The 19700-nt window shown below is 50.6% G+C and overlaps 1 protein-coding gene across 2 annotated transcripts in view; it reads left to right on the top strand.

The window, feature by feature from the left end:
- The window catches only part of CYFIP1 (cytoplasmic FMR1 interacting protein 1), a 92037-nt gene extending 72569 nt beyond the window's left edge, over nt 1–19468 (top strand). For both annotated transcript variants that reach the window (XM_045824945.1, XM_045824944.1), the window contains exons 23-31: nt 533–620; nt 6030–6173; nt 9192–9282; nt 11241–11371; nt 13562–13634; nt 14256–14350; nt 15021–15259; nt 15759–15906; nt 18679–19468. In XM_045824945.1, the coding sequence (XP_045680901.1) occupies nt 533–620; nt 6030–6173; nt 9192–9282; nt 11241–11371; nt 13562–13634; nt 14256–14350; nt 15021–15259; nt 15759–15906; nt 18679–18843 (1174 nt within the window). In that variant the 3' untranslated portion in view covers nt 18844–19468. The remainder of the gene's footprint in view (nt 1–532; nt 621–6029; nt 6174–9191; nt 9283–11240; nt 11372–13561; nt 13635–14255; nt 14351–15020; nt 15260–15758; nt 15907–18678) is intronic.
- The last annotated feature ends 232 nt before the right edge of the window (nt 19469–19700 follow it).

The raw sequence follows: 19700 nt of genomic DNA, 5'->3' as shown, positions 1-19700 counted from the left end.
CCCTCTCTTCCTCTCTTTCTAAATATAAGTAAATCTTTAAAAATAAAAAAATAAAATAAAATCCAGGCATTTGATTTTCAGTGGCTCTTCATCCATTATCAAACAGCATTCTCTCGGGTAAATGTTTGTGGTGGTTCTTCCCGTTTGCTACTAACTAGGGACCTGAGTGACTGACAGGCACCCACAGCTGGCTGCCCGCCCCAGTCCCCACCTCCCTGCCCCGTCCAGAGGCCCTGCCAGGCCAAGTGCTCGGTCACGCCCACTTACAAAGGCTTGAATTAGGTTGGAGACCGTCCTGCTGCCGATGGACCGAACCCCCTCCCTGGGTTTGCAGACTGTGTTTCGGGGTTCCCCGATGCTCTTCCTTCCTGAACTTCGACTACATTTCTCAGACTGATTTTGGATTTCCTTGAGTTTTTCTGTGTGATGGTTATTTCAGCTCACCGGAAGATTTAATTGATGGGTAATGGAGAAGTTCTGAATTGTAAAGAACCATTACATTTTTGGTTTCCTTTCTTTCTTTCTTGTTTAGGTTTGTTCGGACAGTGTTACCATTTTCTCAAGAGTTTCAGAGAGACAAGCAGCCTAATGCGCAGCCCCAGTATTTGCACGGATCCAAGGTAGGTGTCTTCGTGTTTCTGCTACGATATCTGCGTTCACAATGAAGCTTATTTCGAAGTTTAGCTTAATTCATTTTAGTTAGGATGATGTGGGTGTCTCATGCCATGTATAAAATGTCACTGTTTTCTAAGAAGCAAGGCACCGGCGAGACAGCGCTCTGGCCGAGGGATGGCGGGACGGGGTCTGGCTGGGCCTGGCCTCCCTCCCGGCACCGAAGTGAGGCAGATCGCTGGCCGGTTTAGAGGCTGAAAAGTGTGGAGCCAGGAAACTGCACGCAGAGAGGCTCGGGGGCACGTGTGTGAGGGAGGGCCGGGGCGGCCTGTCTGCCCCGGGTGACCCTTGAAGGGGGCAGCGCGCAGACAAGAGTGACGTGCAGAAACCACAGGCAAGCCGGGAGAAATGGCACGGCACCGTGGAGAAACCTCATGGTACCATGGAGAAATCGCACAGCACCCCCGAGAGACCACACAGCACCCCCGAGAAACCACACGACACCCCCGAGAAACCACACGGCACCCTCAAGAAACCACACGACACCCCCTGAGAGACCACACGACACCCTCGAGAAACCACACGACATCCCCGGGAGACCACACGACACCCCCCGAGAGACCACACGACACCCTCGAGAGACCACACGACACCCCCGGGAGACCACACGACACCCCCGGGAGACCACACAGCACCCCCAGGAAACTACACGACACACCCGGGAGACCACACGACACCCCCCGAGAGACCACACGACACCCTCGAGAGACCACACGACATCCCCAGGAAACCACACAGCACCCCCAGGAAACTACACGACACACCCGGGAGACCACATGACACCCTTTAGAGACTATACTACACCCCTGGGAAAACACACAGCATCCCCAGGAGACCACACAACACACCCCCAGGAAACCACACGACACCCTCCGGGAAACCACACAGCACCCCCAGGAAACTACACAACACCCCTGAGAGACCACATGACACCCCCGGCAAACCACACAACACCCCCCGGGAAACCACACAGGACCCCCAGGAAACTACATGCCACCCCCAGGAGACCACACGGCATCCCTGGGAAACCACACAGCACCCCTGGGAAACCATACAGGAACCCCCAAGAAACCACACAGCACCCCCGAGAGACCACACAGCACCAGTGTCTTGTAAGATAAGACGTGAGTCCAGGCCGAGGGCGGCTGGATTATTAAGGGTTAGTGTTGTTATACAGGGTGGTGCGAAAGTAGGTTTGCATTTGTTTGGGAAACAATACAATAATTACTAAATAATAACACAAGAATACACTATCGCCCTGGCTGTGTGGCTCGGTTGGTGGGAGCATCGTCCTGTGCACCAGAAGAGGTTGCAGGTTCAATTCCTGGTCAGGGCACATGCGGGAGGTAACTGATTGGTGTTTCTCTCTCCTCCTTCTCTCTCTCCCTCCCTGTCTAAAATCAGTGAAAAACATATCTCAGGTGGAAGGTTAAAAAAAGAAGAAAAAATTCTGTTTTATATACTCACAGCTGTAAACCTACTTCTCCCCTACTCTGTATTTAACACCCTCATACAGTTTAATAATAAAAATACAGACACTCAGTGATAAAAAGGAAATGCATACAATGAACAGCCATTTCCCCCAAATGTGGTAAAAAAATAAAAGCAGCTGTACAGCCTCAGCACCTCCTGGGCAGAAGAGGCGGCAGCAGCAAGGAAGGCTTTGCCCACCGGATTGGAGAAACCTCTTGGGAGCGAGACCCCCTGAATGGTGGTGCCGTGGGATTCTGGGGAACCAGCCCGGGTTTAAGATATTTAAATGCTCTCCCTTGTAGGAAGTGGTACCCTAAGGAAGTAAGTCCTGGAAGCAGCCTCCCTGGCTGTGGGAACATGGGAGTGTCTTGTTCATGGAGTCGTTACCATCAGTCACGTAGATCTAGTGACAGGCCAGGGGACCTGTTTATTTTATTTTATTTTATTTTATTTTATTTTATTTTATTTTACTTTATTTTATTTTATTTTATTTTATTTTACTTTACTTTATTTTATTTTATTTTACTTTATTATTTTTATTTTAATTTTATTTTATTTTTAATTTAATTTAATTTTATTATTGTTTTATTTTTATTATTCTATTATTTTATTTTATTTATTTTATTAAAAATCTTTCAGATGATTTTATTTCGTTATTTTTAGAGAAAGGGGAAGCGGGGGAGATGGAAGAGACAGAGGGAGAGAAACATCAATGTGTGGCTGCCTCTCGCATGCCCCCTACTGGGGACCTGGCCCACAACCCAGGCATGTGCCCTGACCAGGAATTGAACCAGCAACCCTTTGGTTTGTAGGCCAGCACTCAATCTATTGAGCCATACCAGCCAGGGCAACATGGTGTAGCAATATTTATCTTTATTTTTGGCTGTATTTTATTGAGTTAAAAAAAATCAGACTCCAGAAAGACATACCCATAGCAAAGAGCCCGGGGAAGATAAACAGCGAGTGGCTCCTTCGGAGAGAAGGCTTCCTCTTCTGAGCCCGAGGCATGGTGTGTCTGTACTGTTCTTGCTGGGTGTGAACTGTCCCTTTGATGTGGGTGTCGCCTGCCCACTGTGCAGGGAAGGGGACGGGGCCCTCCACCCACAGCATCCCGTGGCCTCACCCTCAGCTTGGTGATCCGAAGCTTGGGCTGAGATTGGGGCAGGGCGTCTGCTCCAAGGGGCAGGTCACATAATGGCGTGAAAGGGCCACTTGCACCCCATGACTTATCACAGCACCCTTCCTCTCTCCCTGCCTGCCTCGCGCCGTCGTCACCGTGTGCTCGCACCCAGGCCCCTCAGCCACCCACTGGACGTGCTCTAGCGTCACAGCACTGTGAGGTGGTTGTGGCCACTTCGGGTCTTCACCTGGTCCGCCGTGGAAGAAACGACGGGTGCCAGTGGGACCAGCCAGGGTATTAGGAGGAGGAGAAAACGTTTGAGGCAGATGGGAAACCAGCATTGGTGGGAACCGAAGCAGCCTGTGTGTTTTAGGCTGTGTAGCATTTCAAGCTGCAAGGGATGCCATGTTTGCCGCCCTTTGGGGCTGGCGGGTGTGATCTGCGCGGTGCCTGGGGCAGGGTGTCCCTGTGAGAAGCACACTGCTAGGAACACTCTGCGGACACCGTTGTCGTGGAGCCTTGAGCTGCTTTTGGGGGGAGCCCGACTCTGGGAAGATCTGGATGCTGAGACGGAGCCAGCCCTGCAGAGGGCCCCAGGGGAGGAGCCTGGGGGCGGCGGGGGGAGGGTGGCAGTCAGGGTGGGGCGTCGAGACCCCCTGGGCCAGAGCCGAGGGCTGCGGGGGTCAGGGAGTGAACAGAGAATGATGGCCAGTGGAAGGATGTTCTCAGAGTCCAGGCAGACGGTGGTGGCCTGGACCCGAGGACACTGACAGACAGAGAGAAGCAGATGATTTCAGTTGTATTTTGGAGGTGGCTTGCTTAGGACTTGCTGGTTACCTGGACGTGGAGGGTGAGGCAGAGGGAACACCAGTGATACTTCTTGTGTTTCTGGCAGTTGGTGAACGGATGGGCCGTGTTGCGAAGTAAGAGGGTAGAAATAGGCTAAAGGAAAGGGGCCGGTGTCCCCAGCCTGTCCCTGGGCTGCCTGCCCTGGAGTCACAGACCCAGATGGGGGTGAGCACAGTATACTTGGCTTGCAGTGGGGAAATGCTGGTAACAGTAGATTGTGATAACTCATATAATCATGTAATATATGAGGGAAAACCAAAAGCAACCATCGAAAGATCTGTATGAAGAGGTATTCTCAAAAATACTATCAGTAAGTCACAATGGAATTCTAAAATATGTTTAAGTGACTCACAGAAAGACAGGAAGAAGGAAACAAAGCCTACTTAAGAGCCCATTTAGATATCAGTCATTAGCCCTGGCTGTTGTGGCTCAGTGGATTGAGTGTCGAAAGGTTGCTGGTTCGATTCCCAGTCAGAGCACATGTATGGTTGCTAGCCAGGTCCCCAGTTGGGGGCGCGCGAGAGGCGACTGGTCGATGTAGCTCACACATCGATGTTTTCCTCTCTTTCTCCCTCCTTTCCCCTCTCTCTAAAAATAAATAAACAAAATCTTGAAAAAAATAAATGTCATTATATTATGTGTAAATGTATTAAGTATAAGTGGTATAAATACACTTAAAGGACAGAGATTGGCATAGAGAATTGAAAAAGATCATGCAAGAAGCTCACTTCAAATTAATGATAAGAGGTAGGTTGAAAGTAAAAGGATATCATGCAGACATCGATCAGAAGAAAGCAGGAGTGATTGTATTAATATAAAATAAAGTAGACTTCAGAGTAAAGAATATTATCAGGGACATTACCTAATTATAAAATTGCTGAAGGCACGAAGCAAATATAGCAATCTGAAATGTTTATGCACCAAACAATGAGTTTCAAAACACCTGAAGTGAAAACTGACATAAGTGAAGAAAGAAATGAACAAACTCCACAGTTAAAATTGGGGAACTCAGCATTCTCCTCCCTTAGTAACCAGCAGAATAACTAGATAGAAAATCAGCAACAATAAAGAAGACCTGAAAACCGTCAACCACTGACGCATACGGAACCCTCCACCCAGCAGCAACAGACCACACGTCACGTTTAAGCCTCCATGAGCGTTTCCCAAGATAAACTGTATTCTTGGCCATCAGACAAACCTCAACAAAAAAAAAGACTAGTTATCACACAGAGTGTTTTCCTTGACCACTGAGTGAACCCAAATTTGAAATCTGTAACAAAAAGAGGACCCAAAAAACTCCAGAAACTTGAAAATTAACAGAAATCTGAATGATCTTGGGGTCAAGAGGCAGTCTCCAAGGAAAATTTTAAGCCACTGAGCTGATGAAATGCAACTATATCAAAATCTGGGGGATGCGGCTAAAGCTGTGCTCAGAGGACAATGCATAGCACAGATGCTTACTGCTGTGTACGCGCCCACGTCCTTAGATGATTCAGCGGTCCCCTCCTACAGAAAGCCACCCTGACCACCTCTCCCACCTGCCCATCTGCAGGGCTGCATTCTTAGCTCCCTGGTGACCCCAATAAGGAAATCTTATTAGGGGTGTGTGCTCGTGTGTGTCCCCAGCAGCAGGGCACTAAGATGTATTCATTTGTCATTCCAGGACCTCCAAGTGGCATCTGTAGAAGGGGCAGTTCAGTAACCATTGGAAAACCAATTTTATTTTTTCTGTCTTAGCGAGATTGGTTTTCCTGTCTTCAGCTTGAACATGTCGGTGCTAATAAGGGCAGCCTAGCAGATTCTGTGGGCGACATCTCTTCCCCCACCTAAGGGTGCTGTGTGTTGAATGCACCTTGTGTAGGGCCGCCTTGTAAACTCAAGAGTCCATGAGGTACATGTGTTCTCTGTCCCCTAGGCGCTGAACCTGGCCTACTCGAGCATTTATGGCAGCTACCGGAACTTCGTGGGGCCTCCGCATTTCCAGGTCATCTGCCGGCTGCTCGGCTACCAGGGCATCGCCGTGGTCATGGAGGAGCTGCTGAAGGTCGTCAAGAGCCTGGTATGTCTCCCGCGGGTGTATTTCCTTCACTCGGCGAGGGGTTCTGCACCCAGTTCCGGTGTGGGGAGGGGTGTCCCCCTCTTCTGAGCAGCTCTTGGAGGCCAGCTGGGCATCCTGTGTTCAGCTCGGTTCTGACACTGTCTGCCTGATGGCATCAGATCCCACAAGTGTCTGCTCTCCTCCTGGGCCCCCCTGGACGCCAGCTATAAGTCGGGGCTGTCCCCTGTGCCCCTGGCCGACTGGCTATACATCAGAGGCTCTACAATCCCCTCCTCAGGTTGGATTAATTTGCTAGAGCGGCTAACAGAATTCAAGAGACTAGGTCCCTCCCTAGATGACCAGCGCATTAAAGGACATTAAAGGCCCTGACTGGTGTGGCTCAGTGGATTGAGCATCAGCTTGCAAACAGAAAGGTTGCTGGTTTGATTCCCGGTCACGGCACATGCCTGAGTTGTGGGCCAGGTCCCCAGTAGGGGGTGCGTGAGAGGCAACCACACATTGATGTTTCTCTCCCTCTCTTTCTCCTTCCCTTCCCCTCACTCTACAATTTTTTTTTAAAGAGGTGCCCAGGGCACAGTCCTCAATGAGGAGTTCCTCTCCCCGCGCGGTTTGGGGCCTCGCACGGTGGCACAGGGAAGGATCTTGTCCCCCAGCCGAAAGCTCTTGGCTGCATTGCATAGTTTTATGGCTGTTTACATCATTGGCTGCTGGTGACTGACTCATCCTCCCCTGAAGTCTGGGGCAAGACTGAGGGTTCTAGAACCCTCTGACCTCAGTCCTGGCAACCTCAGCACGACCTGGGTGCCTCCCAAAGCTGCCTCAGAATGTAACAAGCCCCCTCAGAGACTCTCTTAACATAGGAAATGTGGGGGTTTTGAGCTCTGTGCCAGAAATTGGATAAAAATCAAACTTCATCCTGGATGGTGTGCCTTAGTGGATTGAGTGCTAGCCTGGGAACCAAAGGGTCACTGGTTCGATTCCCAGTCAGGGCACATGCCTGGGTTGCGCGCCAGGTCTCCAGTTGGGGGTGTGTGAGAGGCAAAGAGTGCATAAATAAAATCTTGAGAAAAAGAATCAAATATATATTTTTTTAGCCACGTTTTTTTTCATTTATTGATTTTAGATAGAGAAAGGAAGGGAGAAAGAAACATCAATTTGTTGTTCCATGCATTCATGGTTGATTCTTATATGTGTCCTGACTGGGAATTGAACCCACAACCTTGGGGACTGGAAGACTGTTTTAACCAGCTAAGATACCCAGCCAGGACTCTGTTTTCTTCTCATAAACCACAGTGTCTCACATGGCCTTGAATTCACCAGGGTGGAACAAGCCAGAATGTCTGAACTGTTCCTTTGGACTCTAAATACTTCTGACCATCTGTAGTTTGATTTCTCCCCCATCTTTCTGAATTGAAAGGAATAGGCCCACATTATTTCAACTCTTTCATAGAAAAAGTTATATACCTAAACATAGCTTTCTTGTGAGAGAATAATTGCCCTTTAGCCCTGAGTGGGTGTGGCTCAGTCGGGCCTTTTGCAAAGTGAAAGGTTGCTGGTTCGATTCCCGGTCAGGGCACATGTGTGGGTTGCGGACCAGGTCCTGGGTTTGGGGTGTGTGCAAGAGGCAACCGATGGATGTTTCTAACATCAACATTTTGCTCCCTCTCTCCCTCCTCCTCTCTCTATCAATAAATCAATAAGATCTAAAAAAGAGAGAATGTTGCTCTTTATATGCAGAAGTACTGTCCCTTGCACCCATTTGTAAAGGACCATTGCGTTGGAGCAACTGTGCTCTGGAATAATAAACAAAGGTGTGGTCTCAGGATGGAAGCCGAAAGGGAAACCTGAGGAAGGACTTCGAGGGTCAGCTGGTGCATGGCCGCGAGGGGACTGTTCTGCGAAGGTTTTGTTGCCGTTCTTGCAATGCGATCCTTCTGAAAGCACAGATTTCAAAGAAGCTCTGAAGCTGGGGCGAGTGGGCCACGAGGAGTGGGGAGCTGTGAGGGTGGCGGGGTCACAGCCGGGCCAGAGGACTCTGGACGCCACTGTCCCCAAGAGGTGGCTGAGGGGCTCGCCCCTGTCGTGGGTGCAGGGGTTCAGTTGGGAGTGAAGGACAGACAGACACTCACCTGTCCAACGTCAAACTGAGGTCAGGAGTTCTGTGTACAAGCCTTTTCCTTAAGTCTTTTTTAAATAGGGGAAGAACGGAAGGAAGATATTTATTGGCCATCGTGGATTTAGTTTACATAAGTTATTTCTGTTTAACTGAGAGAAGTATATAAAATCTCAATCTTGAATCTTTTTCATTATTTTAATCGTCTTTCTTTTTGCCTTAGCCCTCCTTTTCCTTAGAGTTTTTTCTTTTTGCCAAATAGAGAGTTTTATGTCTTTCTATAATTCACAAGCCAGTCGAGAGAAAGCTTGAAGCTGAATTTCTGGCCATATCATTAAACTAGCGACCCAGCAGGGAGGTGATGGGATCGGTAACGCAGAAGCTGACAGAATTCTAGACAAAGATGACAAAATCTTCAACCACATCGGTCAGGACCAAACGTCCATTAGAATACAGAGGAGTTGGGTCCTTTGATACAGCCGTGACCCCCTAACCGACCGGGGCCTTGCTGGGACCCCGGCGGGGGCCTCTGCCCCAAACCTGTGGCCCCGTGGAAGGTGGCGGGTGCACAAGGTGATCGGCCTGGTGTTGGAGCGGCTCCCCACCCAGCGGAACCCAGAACCAGCGCTGCCAAGACGTTCCTTCGGCAGAGCCCCGCCCCCCGCCAGCACCCTGGCCACGCCCCTCCCTAAAGGGGGTGTGTCTCAATGTGCACTTGGCGGTGCCAGCCAGGGTCACCCTGGTGTGGTTTGGGGTTTCCTTTCCCAGCCCAGAGGAGTCTCGGTCCTGCCCTATACCCTGCGCTTTATGGACAGACAGACCCCTTTCCACAAAGCCCTGTGGTCGGCCAGCGCCTCCACGACAGGGGCACCGGTGGGTGGCTGACGCAGCCCGTGTCCCCGCAGCTGCAAGGCACGATCCTGCAGTACGTGAAGACGCTGATGGAGGTGATGCCCAAGATCTGCCGCCTGCCCCGGCACGAGTACGGCTCCCCGGGTGAGTGCGGGCGCCCCGCTGCGGGAGCCCGGGGCGGCGCAGCGGCACCCCGCAGACCACAGGGAGGGAAATCCTGGGCAATTTCAGATCGGAATCCACCTGCTTTTCCCGGGTGGGGGGAGGGGCACACCCAGAGCTCATTGTCTCCAGGAGAACAAACTGCGTGTGCCGGAGGGGTGTTGGAGTTGCCGTTTAGGGGGGAGGAAGCCAGGCGGAGAAGTATCCGTTAGTCTTGCTGGGTGACAGGGCTCTGAACCCTGAAATCCCTCAGGTCCCCTACAACACCAGGACCTTAAAGATCAGCCCCCAGGGGGCCCCTGCCGGGTGGCTCAGTTGGGGGGAATGTCTTCCAGTGCACCAGAAGGCTGCAGGTTTAATCCCCAGTTAGAGCACATGTGGGAAGCAACCTACCAGTGTTTCTCTTTTCCTTCCTCTGTTCTTCAAATCAATAAATCCTCAGGTGAGGACTTAAAAAAAAGATCTCCAACTAAGGAGGGGCAGCGAGTTTGAGTGCTGGGTCCACTTGCCCTGCTGGGCTTAATGGGACCAGAACGGGCGCCCAGGAGGGACACTGCTCCTCAGATGGCCCCCCTGGCCACAGCCTGTGCACTGGAGGCCCTCGGGCGGGTGTGCCCTTGGGGAGCCAGGCCCCTGTTCGCTGACAAGCCAGTTTGGGGCTGTCGTGATACCGCAGCAGACTTTTCTCTAGACAAACGTGCCCTTGTCTCTTATTGGATAATACTTTCTTGGGAGCTGGACTTGGGCCCACACTTGGTCACCCATGAGACCTATTCTGACGGGCAGCCAGCCAGGGCGGCTGTCCTGGGTGTGGGAGGAGGTGGCGAGGCAACCATGTGGGAAGGGAAGTGACCCCGGAGGGGCCTTGCTTAGGGGTGTCTGACTTCAGCTCACTGTGGGAAAGGAGCTGAGTCACGTTGGTATACTAAAGCCAGTACACCTGGCCCGACTAGACAGGAAAAGTAAAAGCGTAAATGTTAAATGTTGAAAATGAAATCATTTAGGGCACATTCAGAGCTGTGGGCGGGGGTTGCTCATCACATCTGTCACCCAGCTGCCATCCCGGTGAGGGCTGGTGCGCCCTGGCCCCTGAGCACTGCCGTGGGGGAAAGCCACGTCACTGCACCGCTCACAGGTGCTCGTCAGGGGATGACATCATCAGGGGGCGTGCCCTCCGCTGAGAGTCTGTACTCGCCGGGAGGATGCTGACAGCTGGGGGCGTGTGAGGTGGGTGGAGCACGAAATGAGGGCTGCATTTGGTGGGGGATCCTCAGGCCGGTGGGGCTCCAGGTCATTGCAGAATGGCACTCGGGCCTGACCTGTTGGGATGAAGGGTTTGAAACCTCTTAAATCTTTACCTTTGCTGTTCTCAGGGCTCTTTTGACTGTTGCAGGTCTTCTTTGTGACCTTAAAAATTCTGGTCTCAGCTTAGGGGTTTTCAACAGCATTGACGGGATTCGTGGTCAGTTTAGGGAATAGCGATTTTCTTTCCAGTTTCCATGCCTTTTGTCTTTTCGTGCCTTATTGCAAAGTCCAGGACTCCAGGACTGTGATGCACATGCAATGTCTTGCCTTGGAGCTCAGGGGGGAAGTATGCAGGTCTCATCCCTGAGTCTGGCGCCACCTGCAGGCTCTTTTTTGCCAGTGTCCTTTACCAGATTAAGTGCATTCCTGTCTGTGTCTGTGAGAGGTGCGGAATTTGACCGAATACCTTTTCTGTCTCTGCGGGAGATGACGGTGTGGGCTTTCTCATTTATTCTCCTGATTGCTGCCTCCTCAGAAGATGCAGGTTGATGGAGAAAGAGGCTCTGGAGCCAAGGGCCAGGCCCGGGGGCTGCACAGACCGCCATCGCAGGGAGGGTGCTGGTGTCTGGGGACCTATGGCCATTTCCGTGGCAGATGAGGTGGCCGCCCCTGCCGCTTACTCTCCGCCACCACAGGCATCCTGGAGTTCTTCCACCACCAGCTGAAGGACATCGTTGAGTACGCGGAGCTGAAGACGGTGTGCTTCCAGAACCTGCGGGAAGTGGGCAACGCCGTGCTGTTCTGCCTGCTCATCGAGCAGAGTCTGGTGAGTGCCAGCCCAGCCCTGCCCCAGCCCCAACCCATCCAGCCCTGCCCCGAACTTGTCAGCCCCGTGGGTGGAAACAGAAGACTCCCCTTTTTGTAAGGGTTTTTTTTTTAAGATTTATTTATTTTTAAAGAGGAGAAGGGAGGGAGAAAGAGAAGGAGAGAAACATTAATGTGTGGTTGCCTCTTGCACGCCCCCTACTGGGGACCTGGCCTGCAACCCAGGCATGTGCCCTCACTGGGAATTGAACCAGTGACTTTTTGGTTTGCAGGCCGGCACTCAGTGCTCTGAGCCTCACCAGCCAGGGCCAGAAAGCCCTTTTGAGAGGCTTGATCCATTGGGGCTATTTAATGGCGGGGGAGGGCAGGAAAGCACCATTTCTCTTCATGACCTCTGAGACTTTCATTCGAATTTGTTTCTTAAATCTAAAAAACAAAAATGCAGTGTAATTCCTTTAAGAATGAGTTACTGTGTGAGCATTATAAAAACTTTTTTAATAAGTAGTATTGGCTACAGCCACACTCACATGTGTGACATATGAAGAGGGACCCAAAAAACCCAGACTTATGTTCTCAGGACAGGCCCCTTGCAGTACATGCCTCCCCCACTAGGTGAGTGTTCTAGGAACCCATCTGTGTCAGTGCACCAGCTGGTGTTATGGTTAGAGGCTGCGTTCGGCTTCAGTGAGTTTTTTTTTTTTAAGACTCTTTCAAGGTGTTTCCCCATTTCACGATGAGTGATTCACCAGCGCACCTGCCCGTCTCCTGTAGCGTCCTAGGCTCACGTTCGGTGACGGCGGGGCACGCGTGTGATGGGCACAGGACGTCTTAGCTCTGCATCATCTCTGGGGAGATCAGAGGGACTGCCTGCCCGTCAGTATGCATCTGACTGCTTGTCAGCGGTTTCTGTGTAGTGATTTGATTACTGTGCAATTCTGAGACTGCCAGAGGCACTGAGCTCGTTCACATCTTGCGCCCTCCCCATACTCCATGCCCCGCAGTCCTAGGGGCCCTTCCTTGAGCTTGAGGAGCCTCAGGCTCTGGAGCTATACCCTGCTCACTACTTTTTTAAAAAGATTTTATTTTTTTGTTAAAGATTTTATTTTTTTAGAGAGAGAGGAAGGGAGGGAGAAAGAGAGGGAGAGAAACATCAATGTGTGGTTGCCTCTCACATGGCCTCACTGGGGACCTGGCCTACAACCCAGGCATGTGCCCTAGACTGGGAATCGAACTGGCGACCCTTTGGTTCGCAGCCCGCACTCAGTCCACTGAGCTACACCAGCCAGGGCTTATTTATTTATTTTTAGAGAGGGGAAGGGAAGGAGAAAAAGAGGGAGAAAAATATTGTATGGTTGCCTCTCGCACGCCCCCTACTGGGGGCCTGGCCCACAACCCAGGTGTGTGCCCTGACTGGGAATCCAACTGGATGCCCTGCTGTTGCTTCTCTTGGGGTTCACGGCAGGTGTTTAGGAGTTCCGTATCCCCTGTGACATTGGAGGTAAACTTTCTCTACATTACATTATCCTGGAGAGTGGGTGTTGTGTAGGGTTTTTAGGCCTTTTTAAAAGAGTTGGTGATCCGCCCTAAACAGTGTGGCTCAGTATGTTGGAGCATCATCCCACACACTGAAAGGTTGTGGGTTCGATTCCTGCTCAGGGTGTGTGGAGAGGCAGCTGATGGATGTTTCTCTCTCACATCAGTGTTTCTCTTTCCCTCTTTCTTCCTCTCTCTCTAAAATCGATAAATATATCCTTGGGTGAGGATTAAACAAACACATTCAGTTTCTTAGGGGCACTGGCCACATTCCAAGTCCCTGTGGCTGGCAGTAGCCCCAGCAGGCAGAATAAAGACCGTTTCCATCACCTCAGAGCGTTCTGTGCACCGTGATGCTTTATTTCCCCCTAACTGGCACAGCGGGTGGTTTTTGGTGCTGACCTCCCACTCGGTAGGAAATCCACAGATAACAACCATTGTCCCTCCTCACACACGGGTCCCCATCCACGGCAGTGGCCTTAACTCAAGTCTGATCTGCGCATGTCAGCGGAAAACCCCGTGTGTCAGTGGACTGACCGCACAGGTCACTCTACTCTTGTGCCGGGGTCAGCGGGGCCTGGCCGCCAGCCCCAGGTGGCTCTGTCCATCCATGTCATGAGGTAACTTCCTAACATGGCTTTCTCGTCCTTCGTCCCAGTCTTTGGAAGAAGTGTGTGACCTGCTGCACGCGGCCCCCTTCCAGAACATTCTGCCGAGGGTGCATGTGAAAGGTGAGCCTGCTCTCTGTGCCGGGCATGTGTCGATGTGAATAAAGCCAATTTCTTTGAGCCTGCGCCTGTTCAGCCATAAGCGGGGGTGATTGGTAATACAATGGATCTAAATAACAGTGGGAAACCAAAACATTCAGGGCTGCAGTGGTGGGGTGTGTCTGATATGCTTCAGAACAGATGGGTAGGGGGTGCTGGGCAGGAACCCAGAGAGGCCGGAGTTAGAAAATGCAGAGGATTCGCGGTACGGCTCTTGTCTTTCTGTTAGGTTCAGAATTTTCAGTAAATGTCTTTTTGCTTTTTTAATTACATTTATTGAGGTGACCTGTGTTAATGTGGTCATACAGGTTTCAGGGGTACAAGTCTATGGTGTGTGATCTGTGTGTGGCGTCCTGTGTGTGTGCCCCAAAGTGAGTGAGTTTTCAGAAGTGAGTGTGGGCCAGAAAATCAGTTCTGTCGCTTTGAATTAAAATATACAATGAGCCAGTCCTATAAATGAATTTTCAGAGAGAATCTATAAATAACATGTTACACTAATAGTCTCTTTTTTTATATAGAAAACGTAACTTTTATTACTGTTTTCCATACAAAAGACAGAGTGTAAAATGCCTTTTTCCACCACAGAGGGAGAGAGACTCGATGCCAAAATGAAAAGGCTGGAATCCAAGTACGCCCCCCTGCACCTTGTCCCTCTGATTGAGAGACTGGGGACCCCTCAGGTAACACGCGCTCAGGGTCCGCGTCAGGCCACGGGTGGGGCAGCGGCCCAGACCGGGGGCATCGGGGAGGCAGGCGGGCGCCCTGCTCAGACCCGTGTCTACACCTGGTCAGAGCATGGCTGGGCATTCCAAATGAGCTGCCCCGTGGAAAGTGCCCTGTGAGATGGATGCAGTAATGCCACTTGTGTTTTCTGTGGCCCGTCCCTCACGGAGGAGGCTTTTTTGTGGGTTTTTAAGAACAGAGTGTGGGAGGCCCAGGAGGCAGGTGCTGAGGGCAGGGAAGCTCCACCATTCTGAATCTCAGCAGATAATTTTTTGCTGTGGGGGCTCTCCTATGAATTGTGGGCTAGCCTCTGCCTGTTGGATGCCACCAGACCCACCCCAAGCTGTGACAACCAGCCACACCCTCACACATTGCCAAATGTCCCCTGGAGTGGAAACCACTTCAGCTAATAGCAGCCGTCCTTGATAGTTGTCCTTGACCGTGCATTATATTTAAGCTTGAAAGACATACAGGCAATAGCCAACATACTTATTTTGTTGATGCTTCTGAAAATCCTCCTCTGCAAGCTCAGATCCTTTCCCAGTCAGAAGCAAATCTTGGGACATTAGGTTTCAGTCCCCAGCCCCCGGGGCCGTGGCCCTGTGACACGAGCCGACCTCCCTGCAGCAAATCGCCATCGCAAGAGAGGGCGACCTGCTGACCAAGGAGCGCCTCTGCTGCGGCCTGTCCATGTTCGAGGTCATCCTGACGCGGATCCGGACCTTCCTGGACGACCCCATCTGGCGCGGGCCTCTGCCCAGCAACGGCGTCATGCACGTGGACGAGTGCGTCGAGTTCCACCGGCTGTGGAGCGCCATGCAGTTCGTGTACTGCATCCCCGTGGGGACCCACGAATTCACGGTCGAGTAAGTGCATGCCCAAGGGGCGGGGAAGAGGGCGCTGGCGTGGGCTTAACACACGAGGCTGAGCTCCGCTGAAAACTGCCTGGACGTTGGCTGAGCTGCTTTCCAGCTACTTCGTGTGCAGGATCTTGATAGAACTTACTAGAAATAGAACTAAAGCTACTTCCTGGAACGTGGAGGTTCTTACTAGATGCGTGGGACGCGATGCCAGGCTCGGCTTCCGAGCGTCACCCCCACAAACGGACCGTCGGTGTGCGTTTCTCCAACTGGGTCCACAGCCTCAGGAACTCCTCTGTGGAGGGTCCGTGATCTAAAAATAGGAAGTGGGGCTGCAACAGGAACCCAAAAGGGGGACTCACCAAAAACAGGGACACATTCCAGCTGCCCCGTGGTCCCCTGTGGCCCGTTCCCAGCAGCCAGCGTGGACCCGGACGTGTTGGGAGGCGGACTGGCGAAGGGACGCCCGCTGAGCGCCCCCTCCGCCCCGGGTTCTCGCCCGCAGGCAGTGCTTCGGAGACGGGCTGCACTGGGCTGGCTGCATGATCATCGTCCTGCTCGGGCAGCAGCGGCGCTTCGCGGTGCTGGATTTCTGCTACCACCTACTCAAGGTGCAGAAACACGACGGCAAAGACGAGATTATCAAAAATGTGGTACGTGGAAGAGCTGTGTCCTAGACGGATGTGTCACAGAAAAGCATGCTTTGCAGCATACGTATTACAGCTTATTTCTCAGGGAATTTTTTTTTTAAGGTTTTATTTATTTTTAGAGAGGGGGTAGGTAAGGAGGGAGAAAGAAAGGAGAGGAACATCACTGTGTGTGTTCCTCTGGTGCACCCCCTTACTGGGGGCCTGGCCCGAAACCCAGGCGTGGGCCCTGATTGGGAATCGAACCGGCGACCCTGTGGTTCACAGGCCAGCACTCAATCCACTGAGCCATGCCAGCCAGGGCTCAGAGAATGTGTTTAGTGCATAATGTGAAGCTTTCTTTTCATTCCCAAAATGAATATAAATATTGGTAAGTAAAGCAGTCCGGGCAGTTAAAATACTAAGTGTTCTGTTTTATTTTCCTTTCAAGTTACTGAGGTCTAGTTCAAGGTACTTGATTCTCTAGTTCTACTTTGGAGCTTCATAGAATCCACATTTTCAGGTCATTGGCCTTCTCTTCCAGTGTCCAGGCCTTTGTGGTAGTCCAAGGGTGATTTCTGACTGCTCTTTAGATATTTTTGTCTTTGTCATCTTATGAATTACTTTTCTAAATTGATTTGAGAGAGAGAAAAAAACATTGATTTTTTGTTCCATTTATTCATGCACTTATTAGTTGATTCTTCTATGTGCCCTGAGTGGAGATTGAACCCACAACCTTGGTGTGTTGGGACAACACTCTAACCAACTGAGGCACCCAGCTGGGGCGTTTTATGGATTCTTTGTAATTCTAGAAGACACTCAGCCAGTATCTGTTCAAACATTTCAGCCTTTCTTCCATTCTCTCTATTCTGTCCTTTTGGGACTTCTCCTGGATGTACGTGGCACCCTGGTATTCTGACCTCCTGACCTTTCTTTCCCCTATTAGTTTCTGTGGCTGCCGTGAACGCATTGCCACGGACTTAGTGGTTTAAAACAACACCCATCTACTATCTCCCAGAAGTCCCGGCACAGCAGGGCTAAGCTGGGGCCTCTGCTCAGTGTCACGGGGACCAAATCAGTGAGTCCCGGGGCTTGTGCTCCCTTCTGCAGCCCCGGGGATGGATCTGCTCCAGGCTTTTGCAGGTGGTTGGCTGGACTCATTCTCCAGGCTGGAGGACTGGGGTCCCCGCTTCCTTGCTGGCTATTTGGCCCAGACCCCTTCTCATGCTTTGCACGTGGCCGCTCTGGCCACCGCGGGCAAGGCCCTGTTGTGTCTGTCAGGTCTTCCAAGGCCCCGCCCCCAGCTGGGGTGGGCTCTGTGGTCAGGATGAGAGCGCGCCCACCACACACTCCTGGGCGAGCTCCCTATTTGAAAGTGTAGCTTCAGCTGTGTTGACAAAGTCCCTTTGCCTTGGGAGGTAACATGTTCAGGTTCCAGGGATTTGGGACGAGTACATCTTTGAGGGGCCATCCTGCTTCCCACTTGCTTAACTAATTTGCTTCAGCACCATCTAATCTGCTGTTTTGACTATTGGAAATCATTCGTTTACGTTTGAAAGTTCATTGTGGTTCCCTGGCTGGTGTGGCTCAGTGGGTTGAGTGCCCGCCTGTGAACCAAAGGGTCGGCGTTTTGATTCCCACTCAAGGCACATGCTTAGGTTGTAGTCCAGGTCCCCTCCCCCCAATAGGGGGTGCACAAGAGACAACCACACACTGATGTTTCTCTTTCTCTTCCTCTCTTCCTCTCTCCCTTCCCCTTTCTCTACAAATAAATGAATAAAGTCTTAATGAATAAATGAATAAAACTGAAGGGTAAAAAAACCTTCAATTTTGTTCTTCAAATCTTGGTGGAAACTGTTTTCCACTGAATTTTTTCTTTTTTAAAAATATATTTTATTGCCCTGGCTGGCGTAGCTCAGTGGATTGAGTGCGGGCTGCAAACCAAAGTGTCACAGGTTCGATTCCCAGTCAGGGTGCATGCCTGAGTTGCCGGCCATGACCCCCAGCAACCGCACATTGATGTCTCTCTCCCCCCTCCCTTCCTTCTCTAAAAATAAATAAATAAATCTTTAAAATATATGTGTATATTTTATTGATTATGCTATTACAGTTGTCCCATTTATTCCCCTTTATTCCCCTCTGTCCTGCACACGCCCTCCCACTGGCATTCCCCCCTCTTTAGTTCATGTCCATGGGTCATACATATAAGTTCCCTGGTTTCTACAGTTCCTATACTATTCCTAACTGCCCCTGTCTATTTTCTACCTACCATCTGTGCTACTTATTCTCTGTACCTTTTCCCCTTCTCCTCCCCTCCCCCACTGGTACTCCCCCATGTGATCTCCATTTGTGTGATTCTGTTCCTGTTCTAGTTGTTTGCTTAGTTTGTTTTTGGTTTTGGTTCAGGTGTGGTGGTTAATAATTGTGAGTTGTCATTTTACTGTCCATATTTTTTATCTTTTTCTTAGATAAATCCCTTTAACATTTCACATAATAAGGGCTTGGTGATAATGAGCACCTTTACTTATGAAGTTTTGTGGGTTTTTTAAAGATTGTTAATTTCTTTTTAGAGAGACAGAGTAGGGAGGGAGAAAGAGAGGGAGAGAAATCTGTGTGTGGTTGCCTCCTGCATGCTCCTAACCAGAGACCAAACCCTCAACGCAGGCATGTGCCCTGCCTGGGAATCGAACCGGTGACCTTTTGGTTTGTGGGATGATGCACAACCCACTGAGCCACAACGGTCAGGGTGAGAGTCAATGTATGTTTCAAGAGAAAAACACCTCCTTTTATCTGTTGCAGCCTTTGAAGAAGATGGTGGAGAGAATTCGCAAATTCCAGATTCTGAACGACGAGATCATCGCCATCTTGGACAAGTACCTGAAGTCGGGCGACGGGGAGAGCACGCCCGTGGAGCACGTGCGCTGCTTCCAGCCGCCCATCCACCAGTCCCTGGCCAGCAGCTGAGGGCACGCGTGTCTCCTGCTTTTGAAGAGTCCCAGTCCTGACCACACTCAGTAACTATAGGGCATGTTTTTCATCAAAAAGTGAGATTTTTAGGGACTGTTTGTCAGTATCTTTGTACCTGTTCAAGGGGGTGCTTTTCGACCTGAAAGCTGAATTTTATAAAATCGACTTATTTTTCTAGACTAAAATTGTATATGCTTTTGGTAATTAGGAAGTCGGCGACTTTCGGCTGCCGATTGTCGCCATCATCACCCTCACACAAAGTTATTCTCCGTTTTTCTATGGAATGTCATACAGTGCTGCTGAGTTCATCCCTTTACCCCGTTGCCAAGGATCAGTGATATTTAGGGAGAGATTTATAACCTGAAGCAAGAAACTTAATACCAGCGAATTGTAATAAAACCCGTTACCACTTAGAATGAAAGTGAATGATGATTTAGCTTTTGTTTAGGGATTTTTCTAACGGTCTTTTATGCATTCTCAGTCATTGTACCCTTCCCTTTTTTGTCAAATGTTTCAGAAAATAGTGACCTTGATATTCCTGTTTCTACTAAATCCGGTTGTAACAAAATCTAATTTGTGAGGGACAATTGAAAGCTCACAGAAATAAAACTAATGAAACCTATTTGTGGTCATTCATGGACGGTGCCCCCGTGTGCCCTGGCTCGGGCAGGTACTGACTGTCGCCCCTTTGTTGCTGCTGCAGACTGGGCACAGGTCTGGGTCTCTGCCCCTGCAGCCCTGGAGAAGCACTGATGTCCAGGAGCATCATACGTACTACTGAAAATGGTGTGGAGCCCTGGCTGGTGTAGCTCAGTGGATGTACCCTAGGCCTGCGAACCAAAGGGTCACCAGTT

Source organism: Phyllostomus hastatus, unplaced genomic scaffold, assembly GCF_019186645.2.
Source record: "Phyllostomus hastatus isolate PE091 unplaced genomic scaffold, TTU_PhHast_1.1 phas_scaffold_555, whole genome shotgun sequence".
Taxonomy (NCBI): Eukaryota; Metazoa; Chordata; class Mammalia; order Chiroptera; family Phyllostomidae; genus Phyllostomus; species Phyllostomus hastatus.
Note: the sequence above shows the minus strand (reverse complement) of the source record. Positions and strands in the feature narration are given on the sequence as shown.